The 16,585-nt window shown below is 34.1% G+C and overlaps 1 protein-coding gene across 1 annotated transcript in view; it reads left to right on the top strand.

Annotated features, from left to right (window-relative positions):
• LOC145258281 (lysosomal alpha-glucosidase-like) overlaps nucleotides 1–16,585 on the top strand; it is a 432,680-nt gene that overhangs the window by 400,576 nt on the left and 15,519 nt on the right. The window contains exons 16-17 of the mRNA XM_080116285.1: nucleotides 5,700–5,788; nucleotides 10,834–10,883. Of these exons, the coding sequence (XP_079972411.1) occupies nucleotides 5,700–5,788; nucleotides 10,834–10,883 (139 nt within the window). The remainder of the gene's footprint in view (nucleotides 1–5,699; nucleotides 5,789–10,833; nucleotides 10,884–16,585) is intronic.

The following is a 16,585-nucleotide window of genomic DNA, read 5'->3' as shown; positions in this document are numbered from 1 at the left end:
TGTGCCTAGACTATAAGTGGTCTATATTAACTAGCAAACTTTCTTTCACTTAGATGGGAAACATACTGGTGATTATCTTTACATGAAAACACCTAAGCACATTTCGAAACACACCCCAACCCTTTACTATGATTTTCTAATTAATCTAAAAACCATATTTGATCTTTCTTTCTTTTTTTTTTCTTTTTCCCTAGTAGATATTAACCTCAAATCTACACTTCATACTCATACATACCTCCGTTCAAAACGTAATCACATCTTCCAATCTAAATCCTATTCTGAGGAGTGTAACTTCAAACTAAATGCTAATTCTTTGATATTAACTCTATTAATCCTAAATACCTGGCTTTGAAACCAGGCGTGGAGATAATCCTCTCGGTGCTGATGGGTCCATAGATCTGATCAGATCATCCATCTAGAAGAAGGAAAACTCTGATTTGCTGTTTCCGAATGACAGTACAGGAGCCCTAACTCTTTGGTAGTACTTAGAGTGGCTGCTCTATCATCAGTTGTATAATATTGGGTTGCTTGTAGTGCCATGTCGTGCATGGAAAGGAACCCTGCACTCATCTTTGGTGGGCATTCCTGTGGATGAAGAGCTGGCTGATGGTCTACTCGTGTTGCATGATGGTGGCTATGCACATCCGTTTTGCCTAGCACCTCACCCTAGATCTAAAACTATGAAATAAAATGAAATGACAGCTCAATCGAAAAAAACGTTCAAACCAGACACACACTGAAAACATTTGCCTCCTCCCTTGATACTTGCATTTACAAATATCCGAGGACTTAAAACTAACTTAGATGATGTAGATTCATTTCTCCTAGCAAACTCCCTGGGTGTCTTAGCACTAAGTGAAACTAACCTGCACTCCTCCATCCCATCTAACATATTTAACATGTCTGGTTATCTTCCACTTTGTCGTAAGGACTCTGACAGACACATGCATGGACTTGGAGTCTGTATTTGTAACACCTTCCCATGTCTAGAGAATCTAAACTAGAATCAGGTGACCAGGCCTTCATGTGCTTTAAACTAACTTTACAACATAGCGTTAGCTACCTGTGTTTTCTTTATCACTCTCCATCAACCCAAGACTGTACTATAATCAATCATGTCTCTGACAGCATAGGCGTAGCACTCTCCCTTGACGTCCAAATACATGTATTTGGTAACTTTAACGCCCACCGCAGAAATTGGCTTCTCTGACTAAAGTGAGACAGCAAGCATCATCCATAACTTTGCTATATTAACATTATAATATTATATATTTGCTATATTAACATTATAATATTATATATTTGCTATATTAACACAGACAGTAAGATTCTCGACCCGTCTCGCAGATCACCAGGACCAGCAAGCCTCACTTTTGGATCTATTTTTGACAACTGTTCTTGAGGACAAATGCTCATTGCCCACTTGGGAATGCTGATCATGCTGTGATAATGATAGACATTACTCTAAACTCTCGACTTCAAGTTGAAGAGCCACTGCTCAAAACAACAAGGTACAATAATAAGGCTGACTGGGATGTCATTGGAGATCATATCAGAGACGTGCAGTGGAGAAATATCTTTTCTCTTCTAGCAGAACAGTGCGCAAATGAGACCACTGAATGGTTCAAAGCAGTAATTGAAGCATACGTTCCTACACGGAAGTTCTATAGTAAACCCCACCCTCCCCAATGCTTTACTTCTACATGCGCAGCTGCCATTGCTCAGAGGCAACATGAATAGATTTATCCAGCATAAGTCCTGTACAAACAGACAAAAGTATATAGAAGTTAGAAATAATTGTAAAAAAGAAGTAGCAACAGCGAAGAGTGAATATATTATATAATATATTGATAATATATTACATATTGAAACCACCAGGAAATGCATTGAAGCACAGAAATTAGGAACTCGTGATTTCTTGAAAATCTACAATAGTGTAGTAAATAATGGGCAATCAACAATACCCTCACTAACCAACAATCATGAGGTTGTTTGCACAGCAACTGAGAAAGCTAACATGCTTGCTTATCAGTTTGCATCAAACTCTACCTTGGACTCAGCAAGCCATTCCCTCCCTGATTTTTCTCTTTGGACAGAAACCATGCTAGATGATCTGAAAATCACACATTCTCAAGTATATGATATTATAAAAAAAACCTAGACACCTCAAAAGCATGCTCCACTGAGATTGCTCTAGTGCTCTCTAAACTCTTTAAAAAATGCCTTAACGAATCTTGTTTTCCTGGCTACTGGAAAACTGCTTCTGTGGTACCAGTTTACAAAAACTCTGGTGAAAGAACTGACCTGTTAAATTATTGCCCAATTAGCCTCCTCCCTCTTTTCAACCAAAATATTTGAGTCCTTAATTAATCAAGCTCTAATCCACCACCTTACAGCTGCTAAACTTCTGTCTGACCACCAATATGGATTTAGGCAAGCCCGTTCTACTGCAGATATTCTAACTGTAATCTCTGAATGATTATACCAAGTACTGGATAAAACAGGAGAGGGAAGGGCTGTAGTCCTAGATATATCTAAGGCTTTTGACCGAGTATGGCATGATGGTCTTCTCATGAAAATAAAATCCTATGGTATTACTGGACGAATGCTTAGCGTAATTAGATCCTTTTTAAATGAGAGAAGAATCCAGGTTGTTCTTGATGGGCATATGCCCAAAAAATTTTATATAAATGCGGATCGATCCTTGGACCTTTAATATTTCTGATATTCATAAATGACCTATCTGATGAAATTGTCTCTGAAATGGGTATATTTGCCGACGACATCGCGCTCTATAGCAGTCACGTGGGGAAAACTAACGAGCACATCTCTAAGGTAATGGCTGAAACCCTAAAGAAAGTTCTTCAGTCTGTAGTGGAATGGGGTCAAAAATGGATGATAATGTTCAACGTTGCCAAGACATAGCTTGTTTCCTTTAATAATTACATGAAACTTTACCAACCACCAATGGCTATGGCTAGCGATACATTACCTGAAAGCACTTCATTCAAGCTCCTTGGCTTAATGTTCACAGGAAACATGAGTTGGAATAGATACATCGAGATCATTGCCAAGGCTGCTGCAAAGAAGGTTGGCTCTCTATACTGTGCTAGAAAGTTACTTATACCTGAAAGTATCCTGTACCTCTACAAAGCCACCATTCACCCATGTATGGAGTACTGCTGTCATATTTGGGCTGGTGCATCTGCTACTAGTCTTTCGCTCCTTGACAGGGTCCAAAAGAAAGTCGCCAACCTAATAGGTCCTGAACTGTCATCTAAGCTTCAGCCCCTGTCCCATCGACAAAATGTTACATCCCTCTGCCTGTTTTACAAGTATTTCAATCGTGGATGGTTTGATGAACTACAAGCCCTTGTACCCCCTCAACGAAAATACTTCCGACAAACCCGACAAGCAGCAAAGTTGAGATCCCTAGATGTAAGAAAGCCTTTTACTCTAATAACTTCTTCTCCAGAACTGCAGGAATTTGAAATTCTGCTTCCCTAACTGTACTGACATGCAAAAGTTCAAGTGCAATGTGAACAGACATCTTGCTGCTAAACTCCCTACATAGTACCCCTGCAACTTAGGTCCCTGATAGTAGCCCCCCTACATCAAAGTGTCAATGTGCCTTGTTTTGGGTGAAAATGTAATAACAAAAAAAGAAACAACAAAGAAAAAAGGCCAGATCAATAAAAAAAAAAAAAAAAAAAAAAAAAAAGCTATTAATAACAACGTTTTCATAATGAGAAATCAGAAACGCCCCTATTCCCATTCTCTGGTATATATTCAGCAATTGACCTAACTTCTGTCAACATTTTTTTTTTTTTTACTTCACCTGGAAATATATAAGAATATACGTAAAAACGACCATTTCTCAATAGTGATTGAATTTAAGTGGTAGATATGAAATAAAGCAGCTGAGAGAAATTCGGATTCCGACACCACAAACATCAATTTAATCAATTCATAAAAAGAATAGCAAAAAAATGGCAAAATGTAGAAATACTAATTAAGAAGAAATGTCATTTACAAACTCAGTTCACAGAACCAAATCTAATATCCTTTGAATTTCACTTGTATGGAAAACTATTAACGAAATCAAAAGAAATTCCTGGCAAATGAAACACTTCTATCAACCTAAAACTGTCCCTCAAAAAACTCCTCTGCAAACAACACAATAACAGAAAAGGCTTTTTGCAAATCAACCAATGAAAACTCTAGAAATTCTAATCAGACTGACACAAACGTTAAAATTAAACAAAAAGCAGAGAAGGAAAAATTAGACCCCACTTGAAATAATTCAAAAGATATTCTCTACAGAACTAACGTGATTAAAATCCTGACTAAAATTAGTATTAATTGATGACCAGACAAAGGAACAATAGGACAATTGGAATCTTGGGAAGGGGTGACACAAAAATAAGCAATTATGAAATTGGATAAAATCATAAATGACAAATATTGTATTGGAAATTGAGGACAAAAATCTAATGTAATATAATGTAAATACATGAAATAAAAACTTGGAAGAAACAATAAAAATTGGAGAAAGATAGACAAGAACTTTAGTAGGAGAGGCATACCGGGGTGGGGTACGTTTTTACATCTGATTGAGAACCATTTTTGTGGAACATCTTGTTAAATACATATCAAATGTGACATCAACAAAAGCATGCATTTCTTTTTTATTATTTAGTAAAAATCTGTTATTTATTATTGAATAGCTGGCAAAGAAAATGATGAAAGGCAAAAGAAAATATGAATAAGGTTGTCCTGCTTACATCCTAATTGATTTTATAATTCAGAACAATTTAAACCTTATTTAATAGTCCGACACTACTTCAAAGATATCAGTTGATAGGGAAGGAAATACAATATAGTCTAGATCTAATTCCTGATAAGCATTAACTAATCTAAAACTCATAATCAATAGCTCTTTCCACAAAAAATTGCAACAACTCAGTAACAAGAATATATTCAATACATTTTGCAAATCAAAACATCCTAAAGAGGCACAAATAATACCACAACCTTGAAACGTAAAATAATCTCAAACTAGTTGAAATGTAAAACTCATTTAGATATAAATTGCAATCATTATAATTTCCTCAAATTTCTACTGATTGACCATCATGGATCAGGATTATATTATTTTCAGATTTCAAATGATTAGCAATCCAAAATAATGGTTATAATTTATTCAGATTTCTACCAGGTGGCCATCTTCAATTTTTATGCATAGAACGTAATGTTCTCATCACATTTGTTGTTGCCAACTGACAATTTGTCCTCAACTGTTTTATGGATTGCAATTTTGAACAAAAAATTTAACTTTTCACTTTTTAAAATGTTGTTGAAAGTGGAAACTTGCATGAGAAAATAATTATAATAGAAAAGAAGGAAATATGTCTTTTGAGCAATACAGCTTTTCTACTTCCACTTTTTCTGTTGCTTTTCTTGGGGTGGGATTCTATACTTGTTTTACTACAATTAAAAAGAAAAAAAAATATAGTAATCAAATTCAATATATGAGTAGTTAGATAAATTAATTTTAACTGAAAGACTCACATTTAATAAAATAATAATTGAATATTTATCCTATTAAAATTTCTTTTGTGACATCAGTTTTATTTTGGTGCATTCTATCTCTTCTCAACAAGAAAGTATAAACTACTTCAAAATTATTTTTCTTTCAGGAGAAAGAAGAAATTTGGTTTGTTTGTTGCTCCAGACATTCACGGTAAATCAAAGGGAGAATTATTCTGGGATGACGGAGAGAGTTTGGGTAAATATTTGAGATGTTTCTTTTTTTTTTTTTTAATAGCAGCCTTGAATAAACTTAGGTTAGTTTGGAAGTGAATTTCTATCTCTGGTCAGGTATTTATTATCCCTCTTTTTCTAAAATACATCCTTATCACTTCCTTCCCTATTTTCGTTGGCCTTCTCATGCCAACTGATCCCACCATTACAACTGATATCTGCTAACCTAAGTACTCTCATCCATTCTTTCAATGTGACTAAACCAACAAAGTCTCCTGTTCCACACATGTCTCCCAATTCTGTTCAGATTTAATCTCCCTCTAAATCGTTACATTTAAACCTAAGAAACACATTACACATTCCTTGTATCATTTTCTCTCCATGCAATAGATATTCTCTATCCTCACTGATAACTTTTCCTTTTGTCAACAATAGTAATGCCCTGCAGGTTCGTAATAGAAGTTCCTGAACTGACTTCAACCACTTTTAATTCTTGCTAGTGTACTAGTACCAGATCCTACATGTACTCCAAGGCAACAAAACTTCTGGAGAACCTCAATAGTCTCACAATCCAAATATATGTTCCCCACATCTGAGTTATCATTTATCTCCGTTGTCGTACACTTCTTGCACACAAATTAGTTATCTCTCAAACAATCTGTTATCTTGTGTAACCAATGTTTACAAATACCACAAAAAAATTGAGTTTCACCCGACTAATTTTTGACAAACTGAGCTCTGCTATATTTTAGCATTCACTGTCTGCTATTTTTGAATGGTGAATAATCCTTATTTTTAATGTTTGAAATTCTTCATTTTCATAACAAATTGGAAAAAGAACCCTTGTAATTTCTTATCCATTTGGTCAGTCTAGTTATTTTATATCCTTGTTTTCCTATCCTTTCTTAACCATTCTTTCTTGAATGGCACTCTTTTGCTTTCCAAGCCCTCTCTCTATCTCTCAGTGTGTATATATATATATATATATATATATATATATACCCCGTGCCAGAATTATATGTAAATCAATATTTTTGTTCTAACTCTGATAGTTTTCGATGAAAATTCGTGAAACTTTGCATGTTATACTGCAATATTAAAGCATGCGCAAATATAAAATTTTAAGCTGATCTGTGCAATAGTGAGCAAACGGCAGCCATTTTGGTGACTTGCAGTTTTTTTTCAGCGTGCCAACTTTATATGCAAGATGGGACGTAAAGGTGCTTTAAGTCAAGCTGAGAAGTCTAAAATTGTTCAAAGGCTCCATAATAAGATTTCCACCTTAGAAATTGCAAATGAAAAAATATTGTACTAACCTTCAACTTTGCAACGGATGTTCTGACAAAAGGAAAATTTGTAAGAAATCATATCTGTCACGTCGAACAATGAGCAAGATCAAGAGAGAAGCTCGCCGTAACCCACTTGAAACTAGCAAACAAGTTTTTGAAAAAGCTAACGTTCCTGATGTGCCCAAATCAACTCGTTGCCATATCCTGAGGACAATTGCAAAATTTGGAATGCGAGAAATCCGCCCTCAATTGAAGGATATCCACAAGAAAAAGAGGATGGAGTGGGCAAGAGATCACACGAAGGTGAATTTTCAAACTGTTTTGTTCATCGATGAGTGTTGAGCGACTCTTGATGGACCCGATGGGTGGAGGGGAAGATGGTACCATAATGAGGGTCTACGTCCCCAAAGGATCAGGCGTCAACAAGGAGGTGGTAGTGTGATGTTCTGGGCTGCAATCATTGTCAATGAGCTGGTGGGATCATTCAGAGTTGCAGATGGAGTGAAAATTACTGCCAAACTCTACATTGACTTCATTAAGGAACCCTTGGAAACATGGCACAAGAAGAAGAATTTGGCATTTCGGAAAATGATGGTATTCATGCATGATAATGCACCGTCTCATTCTGCAAGGATAGCGACTGAATGTTTGGAGAGTTTTTGGCAGACATGGGAAAATAATGTGATGGCCAACCTATTCCCCAGATTTAAATCCCATCGAAAATCTGTGGAGCATCTTAAAACAAAATATTTACTCCGGAGAAAGGCAGTACAACTCCAAGGATGACCTTTGGAATGCTATTCTGACTGCTGCCAAAGACATCAGATGAAATCGAAATTTGACATCTTCAATGGACCAAAGGCTTTTTGCTCATGTCAATAAAAACGGCAATTATATAAGATATTTATTATTGTTGTTCTCAATTTACACATTCCAAGAATAATCAATGTTTTGATGATCTTTTAGCACTTCACCACATTTTAGCATTGGTTTACATATAAAGTTGGCATGCTGAAAAAAATGCAAAACACCAAAATGGCTGCCAATAGTTTATTACTGTGCAGATTAGCTTATAATTTTAGATCTGCACTTGTGTTAGTGTGCCATATAATGTGCTATTGGAGTTAGAAGAAAAATATCGATTTGCATATAATTCTGGCACGGGGTGTATATATATATATATATATATATATATATATATATATATATATATATATATATATATATATATATATATATATATGCTATAAGGTTAAAAATATCCAAAAGTAAAAATAAAATGAATTTCAACAAGGTTGTTGATAATGCTCAATTAAAACATAGTTAAACTGGCAAAATCAACTGTATCTCGGTAGAAACAAAACATTTTTTTTGTTTGCAACAATACCATTGTTAGTACGTGTGGTCAAAAAGTCCCTCTGGTGATATCGTACAAAAGTGTGTCATCAATAAATCACTAATTTTGACGTTGGAGCCAGAATCTCATCAGAGCAGCACATGTAAGCATCACCTGCAACTGAAAATCCTTGTGGCATTCGGGTACACATATACCTACCCATTCAGTAATGAACATGGTGAGGGGCTGGCTTTCAGGAGCGAGTTCAACAGAATCGTAACTGTCAACAGCATCAAATACACTCTCCTTTGTTCTAGGTCGGATCTGAATCTGAGATACAAGTAAGAATAGTGGTGTAAGTTTCATGAAGAGTTTATGAGTTGAACTTTTGAAAATCAATGGTGCAACGTGGGCTTCCATCACAACCATAGAACTGCACCACGTGACTGGCATTCCAATTGGCACAGGGGTTATGTTATCATGTTCAGCATCCCAATCCAAATTTGCCTTCACTTTCGCTTTCCAATGGTGTGGTACTGGGTATGAGGTATGTTGTGCATATGAGACTGCGTCTGGCTGAATAGCTGAAAGCACTATTCGCGAACTGTTAGAGAATGAATTTCTCAAGTTTACCCACATTTTCAGGAATTGGTGCAAATGGTAGGTATGCTGGTTTGTCTAATGGTGGGAGACAAGCTAGCCGGACTGCTTGAGCAACAGGAGGTGAATGCATTGAATGAGGATAACTACTTGGCAGGATGTTAACTCTTAAGCGTCTTTCCCTGCTAAAGTAGAGGCGATCAACTTTGTCACAGAAGAAGAGAGGCTGAATAGTGAGATGACCCTCACCATTGAACTCGGTATTGATCCAACCTTTGTATGTGAGAGTGGACCCACCGACTGTTAATACCTTTTTTAAGCAAGGGAGCATCAGGTTCATTCAGTCCTAACTGCCTCAGCAGATATTTGCTCCACTATCAGGAAAATGTCCAAGACATTTGCTGCCCCATCTTTATATGTAGCTTAACTGATGCTTCGATTTCGCAGATGACAGACATAGATCAGTCGTTTTGTTAAGCTGCAAGTGGGCTCTCAGACTATTGCTCTCAGGCATTTGTGTAAGTTTGCATTTGCAGATGTTCCTGGAGTGGTTTGGCCTTTGGCATGCAAAGCAGGTTTGGCCCCAAGCAGAACAATGAGAATGGCAACCCAACAATACCATGAGCAGTGCTACCGTGTGCTAGCATTACTCATGGTATTGTTGGCCACCTTTGACAGGACTGTTGTGATCAGAAGTGCGGGTGTAGTTGATTTTGACAAAAATTGGAGACAAGTTTAACAGCATTAACATCGGATGAGTGACTGAGCTGAGACTGATCTCTGAGAGCTGCTTCTACATGCTTTATAACGGCTTCAATGGTAGGTAACTGGCCAGCCTTAACTAAAATATATGTTTGGAAGGTAGCATTGTTAATCCCAGGAATGAACTGGTCCTTAGTTGGAGACATCAAAATGGCACCTAGAACAGGCAAATTCACAGTCAACTGCTAATGATCACACATGCACAATGAAATACTTCAATGGTTCATTTTCAGCCTGGATGAGATATCTAAAGTTCATATGATGGACTGCAGGGTTAATACTAACAATAACAAGAAACTCTTATCTTCTGGCATTGTAAAAAATGATGCATATGAACTGATGACACTGTTTTGGAGAGATTCTTCGCAACAATTATACAGAAAGTTCTAAACTTGTGTTGGATGTTCATAATGTTCGATTAATGACAAACTTTCAGAATTGTGGATGTCATGTTTGATATGACAGAAGGGAGTTTGATGGAGGCTAAAGGAGGTTTGAAAAACGAAGTGTGGCAAAGTTTATTACTTCCTCAAAAAGTTCTTTGGTGATTGATGGATAAAAGTTTTCTATGTCAAATTGTATGAAAGAGCGTTTTTCCTTTTTTTTTTTTTTTATATTTGAGAACCAACTGATTGTTTCAGCTGTGTTGACCTATAGATTCAGTTTATAAGTAGTTTTGATTTGCATTTTAATTCTTTCTACTTATTTTCTTACTTATTTTACCAATTTCTGGTCTGGTGGGGTTTATGAACCTAGTAGATGAGTTATTCACAAAGTCAGATTTGTGATCCTTAAGAAGTATATATGCTTCTTTTTTGTGCAGTCTATTGCTAATTTCAAGTTTGTCAGATATAAATTTGTTATATGGATGTATTTCATTAATTATATCCAAGTTTATTTTTTATAGTTTTTTGTAATATTTTGTTTGAGCAATTTATTATATTTTTATTTTATGAGTTTGTAGAAATTTTGTTTTTATCTGCCTTCATGAATATGAATTTTAAGTTGTTTTGAAGTGATTCTTATATATATATTCCTAACAAGTTAAATTGATTATCATTTTATTTTTCTATTTATTTAAAGATTCCATAAAATCTGAGAAATATACACATCTCATCTTCACGGGCACAGAAGTAAGTCCAATTTATATACATTTTTTGCTGTTAAACTTTTATAAATTATATTCTCTCAATGAATGTACATTGCAAAATGTTAATTGAGGAAATTTTTCACATAAAATAAATGCTAAAATGTTATTCACTAAAATTAAAACTAAAATTTTAATTCATTTTATTCTTTGAAATTTTTTGTTGTAAATAATGTCTGTTTCTATTTAATTTAATCATTATTTAGAATAAATGCATTAATCGTAATTGTGAAATTTACAGAAGGTAAAAAAATGAATGGCATATTTTGGAGAGGAATAACCCTTTATGAGAAACAAGTTTTCATTTTAATGTTTTTTGATGAAGAGTTTTCCCATAAATAATAGTCAGCATTATAAGGCAAATTCGTAATAATGCATTTATCTTTTCTTCATCAATAGGAAAATTTGATTGAGCTCAAAATATCTGTTTTGGTTTTGTATGGACAAAAAATGTTTTATGAATAATAAGGCTTTTTGTTATTGTTGTTATAAATACTCATAAACAAAATTTATCTGCGTGTGTGTGCATACATTTTGTCAACAAAACTGTGTGTGTGTATATATACATACATTTTATTAACAAAATTTGGTTTTGGGTATTTAAGGTGCTATGATTCTCCCAGATTCTGGGGTGCACAACCACGGCCACCGAGATATAGAAGGCCTGTTAACTGAAAAATGCCTGCAGGCAATGTAGGTAAGATTTGTCGAACTGTTACTGTCGATACTATATGACAGCATTTTTAAAAAGAGCATTTTAAAAAAGAAAAGAAAGGAACCCAATTCGTTTAATAATGAAACTAAATATATATTATCTATGTAATATATATTATCTAAATATATGTTATCTATGTAATATATATTATCTAAATATATGTTATCTATGTAATATATACTAGCAGGGGTTACCCGGCGTTGCTTGGGTGATCGGCCCCCTTCCCACTCCGAGGGGTAACAAAAAAAGTCACCCCTCTGGATTTACATGTTTGGTGCCGGCCTCCCCGCTTCAGGGAAGAGGGTGCCTGGAGGCTTCTCCCCCCCCCCCTCAAAGAAAAAAGTCACCTCCTCCTGGCCTCTTCGCCCCCCCCCACCCTTGGGGGGGACACCGGCTCCCTCCTTTGGGGGGAGAAACTGCCAAGCTCCCCCCTTTTGGGTGAGAAATTGCCAGGCTTCCCCTTTTGGTGGGGGGATGGTGGCGTGGCCTTCGTTATAAAGATGGCCGGCCAGCTGAAAAAATGACGTCATCGCCGAGGTCCCAACAAGCAAGATATGTGGAACTCTTAGACTGTCAATAATGAACAGTAATTTTTATAGACAGCGTTACAAAACTTCAAAATTGGATTGAAATAAAGAACACGATGATTTATACTGAAACTCATCTAATATTAATAATAAAAAAATTTAAAAAAAACACAAGTTGTTTGTTTAAGTATTATAAGCAATTGAATATTTCGTTGTATTATAGATTTTAAAGATTAGAATGCGTTCTTTAATTACTTATAAATTACATTTTAAAAAAGTGAAGGAACACGATTTGATTTGTAGTAAACTTGAAGTTTATTTAATATAATTAAATGAAAATTATGCATGTAAGATTATGAATATTTGAAGCAGAACACAAGCAAAACATTTGATATGAGTTAAGACAATAAACAAATATTAAAATTAAACTATTTTTTTAATCAAAATGAATTTTTTTAAATCAAAATGAATGTTTTTTAATCAAAATGAACAATATTTTTTTAAAATCAAAATGAATATTTTTTTAATCAAAATGAATATTTTTTAATCAAAATGAACCACAATATTTTTAAATACAAATGAACCACAATATTTTTTCAAAATCAAAAACAATATTTTTAATGGGTTTGTATTACTGTACACATAGATTCGAAAGAGTTGCCAAAAACAAATATATAATAAATAAATGTTATCAAAGGCAAGATAAGTTAGTTTTCTACCAAACTGGATATATTTTTCGTATTTTTATTCAATGTAACATGTTTATTCAGCTCGAAAAACATACAGTGTTTACCGATGTATTGGAAAATTCAAGATGGCGTCTGACTCCCTCTTTAACACGGTAAGTTTGAGAAAAGGTGTTATAAATAAAAAACTGAATAAAATACTGTTAAAAACTCGCTCAATATATGTTACCGTAACATAGCTTGACATATATTCGGCGGGTTTTTAATAGTATTTTTTCTAGTTTTTTATTTATAACACCTTTTCCCATACTTACCGTGTTAAAGAGGGAGTGAGGCGCCATCTTGAATTTTCCAATATATCGGTAAACACTGTATGGTTTTCGAGCTGAATAAACATGTTACATTGAATAAAAACACGAAAAATATATCCAGTTTGGTAGAAAAGTAACTTATCTTGCCTTTGATAACATTTATTTGTTATATATTTGTTTTTTGATAACTTTTTCGAATCTATGTGTACATATATATAAAAATAAGTATTTTTAAATTTTATCTTTCTAGCTTTAAAAAAAAGTTTTAAAATTTTATCAGCCGGCATAATTTATTTTTAAATATTGAAAAATTTCAGGAAAATTAATTTTTGCTAGATTTTTAAAACATGTGTGTCAACAGCTTAAAAAAATCGTCTCTTCAAAAGAACATGTATTAAAGAGTATGTGTGCGCGTGTGCTGAGTAGTAGTAGTAGTACTAATAATCTGTCCAGCGTTTGTTTTCGTGTTGTGTGTACGTGTGTGCGGCTAGCGCCAGAATGGCGGACCTGGTGTCGGAGGTTGGATTGTGATTGCTGGTGTAAGTTTCGTAATTTTGTAATTTGTAAATGGCAAGTTAGAAAAAAAATAAACCCTTCCAAAATGAACAATAAATAAGACCATAATATTTTATGGTAAATTTAAGAGCCTATGAACCATAGTTTTTTAGGAGATGTGATTATTGGATTAACCAATCAGAAATCGTCTGTGGCACACACATCTGTTTTTATAGATATATAGATTATCTAAATATATATTATCTATGTAAAATTACGTAATTTTAAAGCAATATACAATCTAATACTGATAAAACTTAATTATGAATTTAGGGAACAAACAATTAAAGAAACATAAAACAAACACTTCTTGGCCTTCAGGACAAGATCACAGTGTAGTATCTGTTCTGATGCTACAATTCACCTTTTCTATCCTCGACCAGTGGAAGAGAAATCCTTCATGACTGAGACAATTTTTATTTTTGTTCCTATCCAGAGTGCCCCTTATTGAGGAGCTGGATTTCCCCCACAAGATTATATATTGAAATATTTAAATAATTTTTACTTTTAATACAGAAATTGCAGTTAAAGTTTTGGTTTTCTGTTCTTCTATGCTCATTTTTCCCCCATGTTTTTCATCAAAATGTGTAGCATATTTTCATCAGTTACATGGTTAGGAATCCTATACTCCGCTTTTTATTTTCATATCAGTGCAGAATACATGAATAGATAAATGAAGTACACATTACTAAAAGACAATCATACTATTATGTGAAGATTGGTTAAAAACTAAGAAAATATAGTAAACATCTACAGGTGGTGGTGAATTAGGGAGGGGACATTATTATGATTATTTCACTCACTAGGAGTTGTCTAACAGGCCATCATCAGTGATCGCTCACTGGCAGTAATCTGTGGTATTCGCTGGAGACTGCGTGACAACAAGTCTCCCCAGATTTCCAGTCTCTACCTCTTGACCACTCGTGCAGATGATTGCACGTTATCGCAACAGCTGTTTGCCATTGATTTCTCGGTGGCATTGGCCATTAGTGTTTCCTGGGGTTTTAGTGACAAAATGCCTTTCCAAGGTACCAGATTTTAACTGCACACTTCCAGTGGAGGTCTGATTAGTGCACTCCCACCTCGGACTTTCCATCCTCCCTGATCCTTCACAACTAGTTGGTGTGGCGCCAGTCGATGTCATCTACAGTTTTTTTTGACACTTCACGGGGAACGTGGACCCTGCGTAAACGTGTTTTAATTTAATGGCTGCTCCCTTAGGTTTTCTTTCACTTTCTTTTTTGTAATCGAGTACGTATTTTATTTTTTGAATTTTTTTTTATTTCTTTAATTAAATTTGATTCATACTTTTATTTCGTGCTTGTTTTTTTTTTATTTAATTTTGTTTTAATTTATTTTTATTATATTATATTTTTCACACTAATATTTTCATATTTTTGTTACATTTATTTTTTCATACATATTCAAATAATGTTTTTGGCCTTTTTTTTTGCCTCAAATAATACCTTGAAAAAAGTTTTCATGATTAAATAAACCAATGAAAACCTTTTGCATATGCGCTTTTTAGGAAGCAACCATTAAATTAAATTAAACCCATTTACGCAGAGTCCGCATTCCCCATGAAGTACCTTTTTTATTGTTGTTGGTGGTGTTGTTGTTGTTGTTGTTGTTATAATAATAATAATAATAATAATGGTGCTTGTGCAGTGTACACACCATGCTATATTTTAGACAGGATTTTCAAGTTAAATTAAATTTTTATGGTATCTTTTTTTTTTCATTAAATTATTAGGTGAAAGTGCATAATAGTTAGAAAGCCCCCTCCTGTTAAGAATGGTTTTCTAAATAACATTATTATTTCAGCACGGTGCGTACAAAATTTATTTATTAGATAAAACACAAGAAATATGTTAACTAAAATGTAATGTAGTCTTTATTTTTAGTTCATATCAAAACTTTAATTAAAACTGATTTGTGAATGAATTTTTAAGATGAATTTGTGTTCGTATTTCCCATTTCAGTCATGTAAATTATTTACAGATAAAATGTTATAAAACAAACAAACACTTTTAAGTTTTAAATAAATTTCAAAGAAATAAATTACGCCCGGTGCTAAAATATTGAATTCACAAATCGTTTTAGTTTAACAAAAAAAAAAAAAAGCAAGAAAAATAAAACAAAAACTGTTGTGAAAAATGCTTCTAACTTTAAAATATTTGAAAAACTCGATGAAAAGTTTTATTATTAAAAGAATGGACTGAAAAATATTCTCATATAAAAATTGTTTGTTTTGCAGTTTAAATAAATAAATAAATAAAATAAAATATTCGACTTCCTTTGATAGATATAAAAATTCAAAAACAATCCACTTACTGTTATGTTTTGTTAGATTAAAATAATCCCAATGTGCAATTATTATAATTGCAATTATATAATTATACAAATGGAGAATTGTTTTTTTCTCTTTAGGAGAATAAAAAACATAATTATAACAGCCACAAATATAAGGCAATGAAAAATATATTTTATGATCACATGGTTGAACACCGGAAGCTTTAGGCACCTTCATGCCTTTACCTACATGTTGATCTGGTAATGACGTCACACTGTTATGTTTATTGGCCTGCTCTCTCGGTAACTGTGGCACAACACTAGGTAATGTCTCAGGCTTGCTCTCCATATGGCCTGATCCATAACATTAATACCAGCGATGTTGCAAGCAGTCAAGTCATTTTGTGCACACTGAAGCCAGATCTTTCACACACCCTCATGCCTGGGGTATCCATGTATGTTATTGAGTTGCTGCAGGAGATGGTATTTGGCAAAACCACCTGACATGTTGAAAATATATTGCATTCAAAATACCAAACTTCTGATACAATGAAAGGGATTCGTTCGTCTAGTTTGCTGCCACACATCCACTTGATGATGAC

Source organism: Euprymna scolopes, chromosome 33 (assembly GCF_053919585.1).
Source record: "Euprymna scolopes isolate OS-2025 chromosome 33, ASM5391958v1, whole genome shotgun sequence".
In the NCBI taxonomy this organism is placed as follows: Eukaryota; Metazoa; Mollusca; class Cephalopoda; order Sepiida; family Sepiolidae; genus Euprymna; species Euprymna scolopes.
The sequence above is the reverse complement of the archived record's forward strand: the minus strand, read 5'-3'. Positions and strand labels throughout refer to the sequence as shown.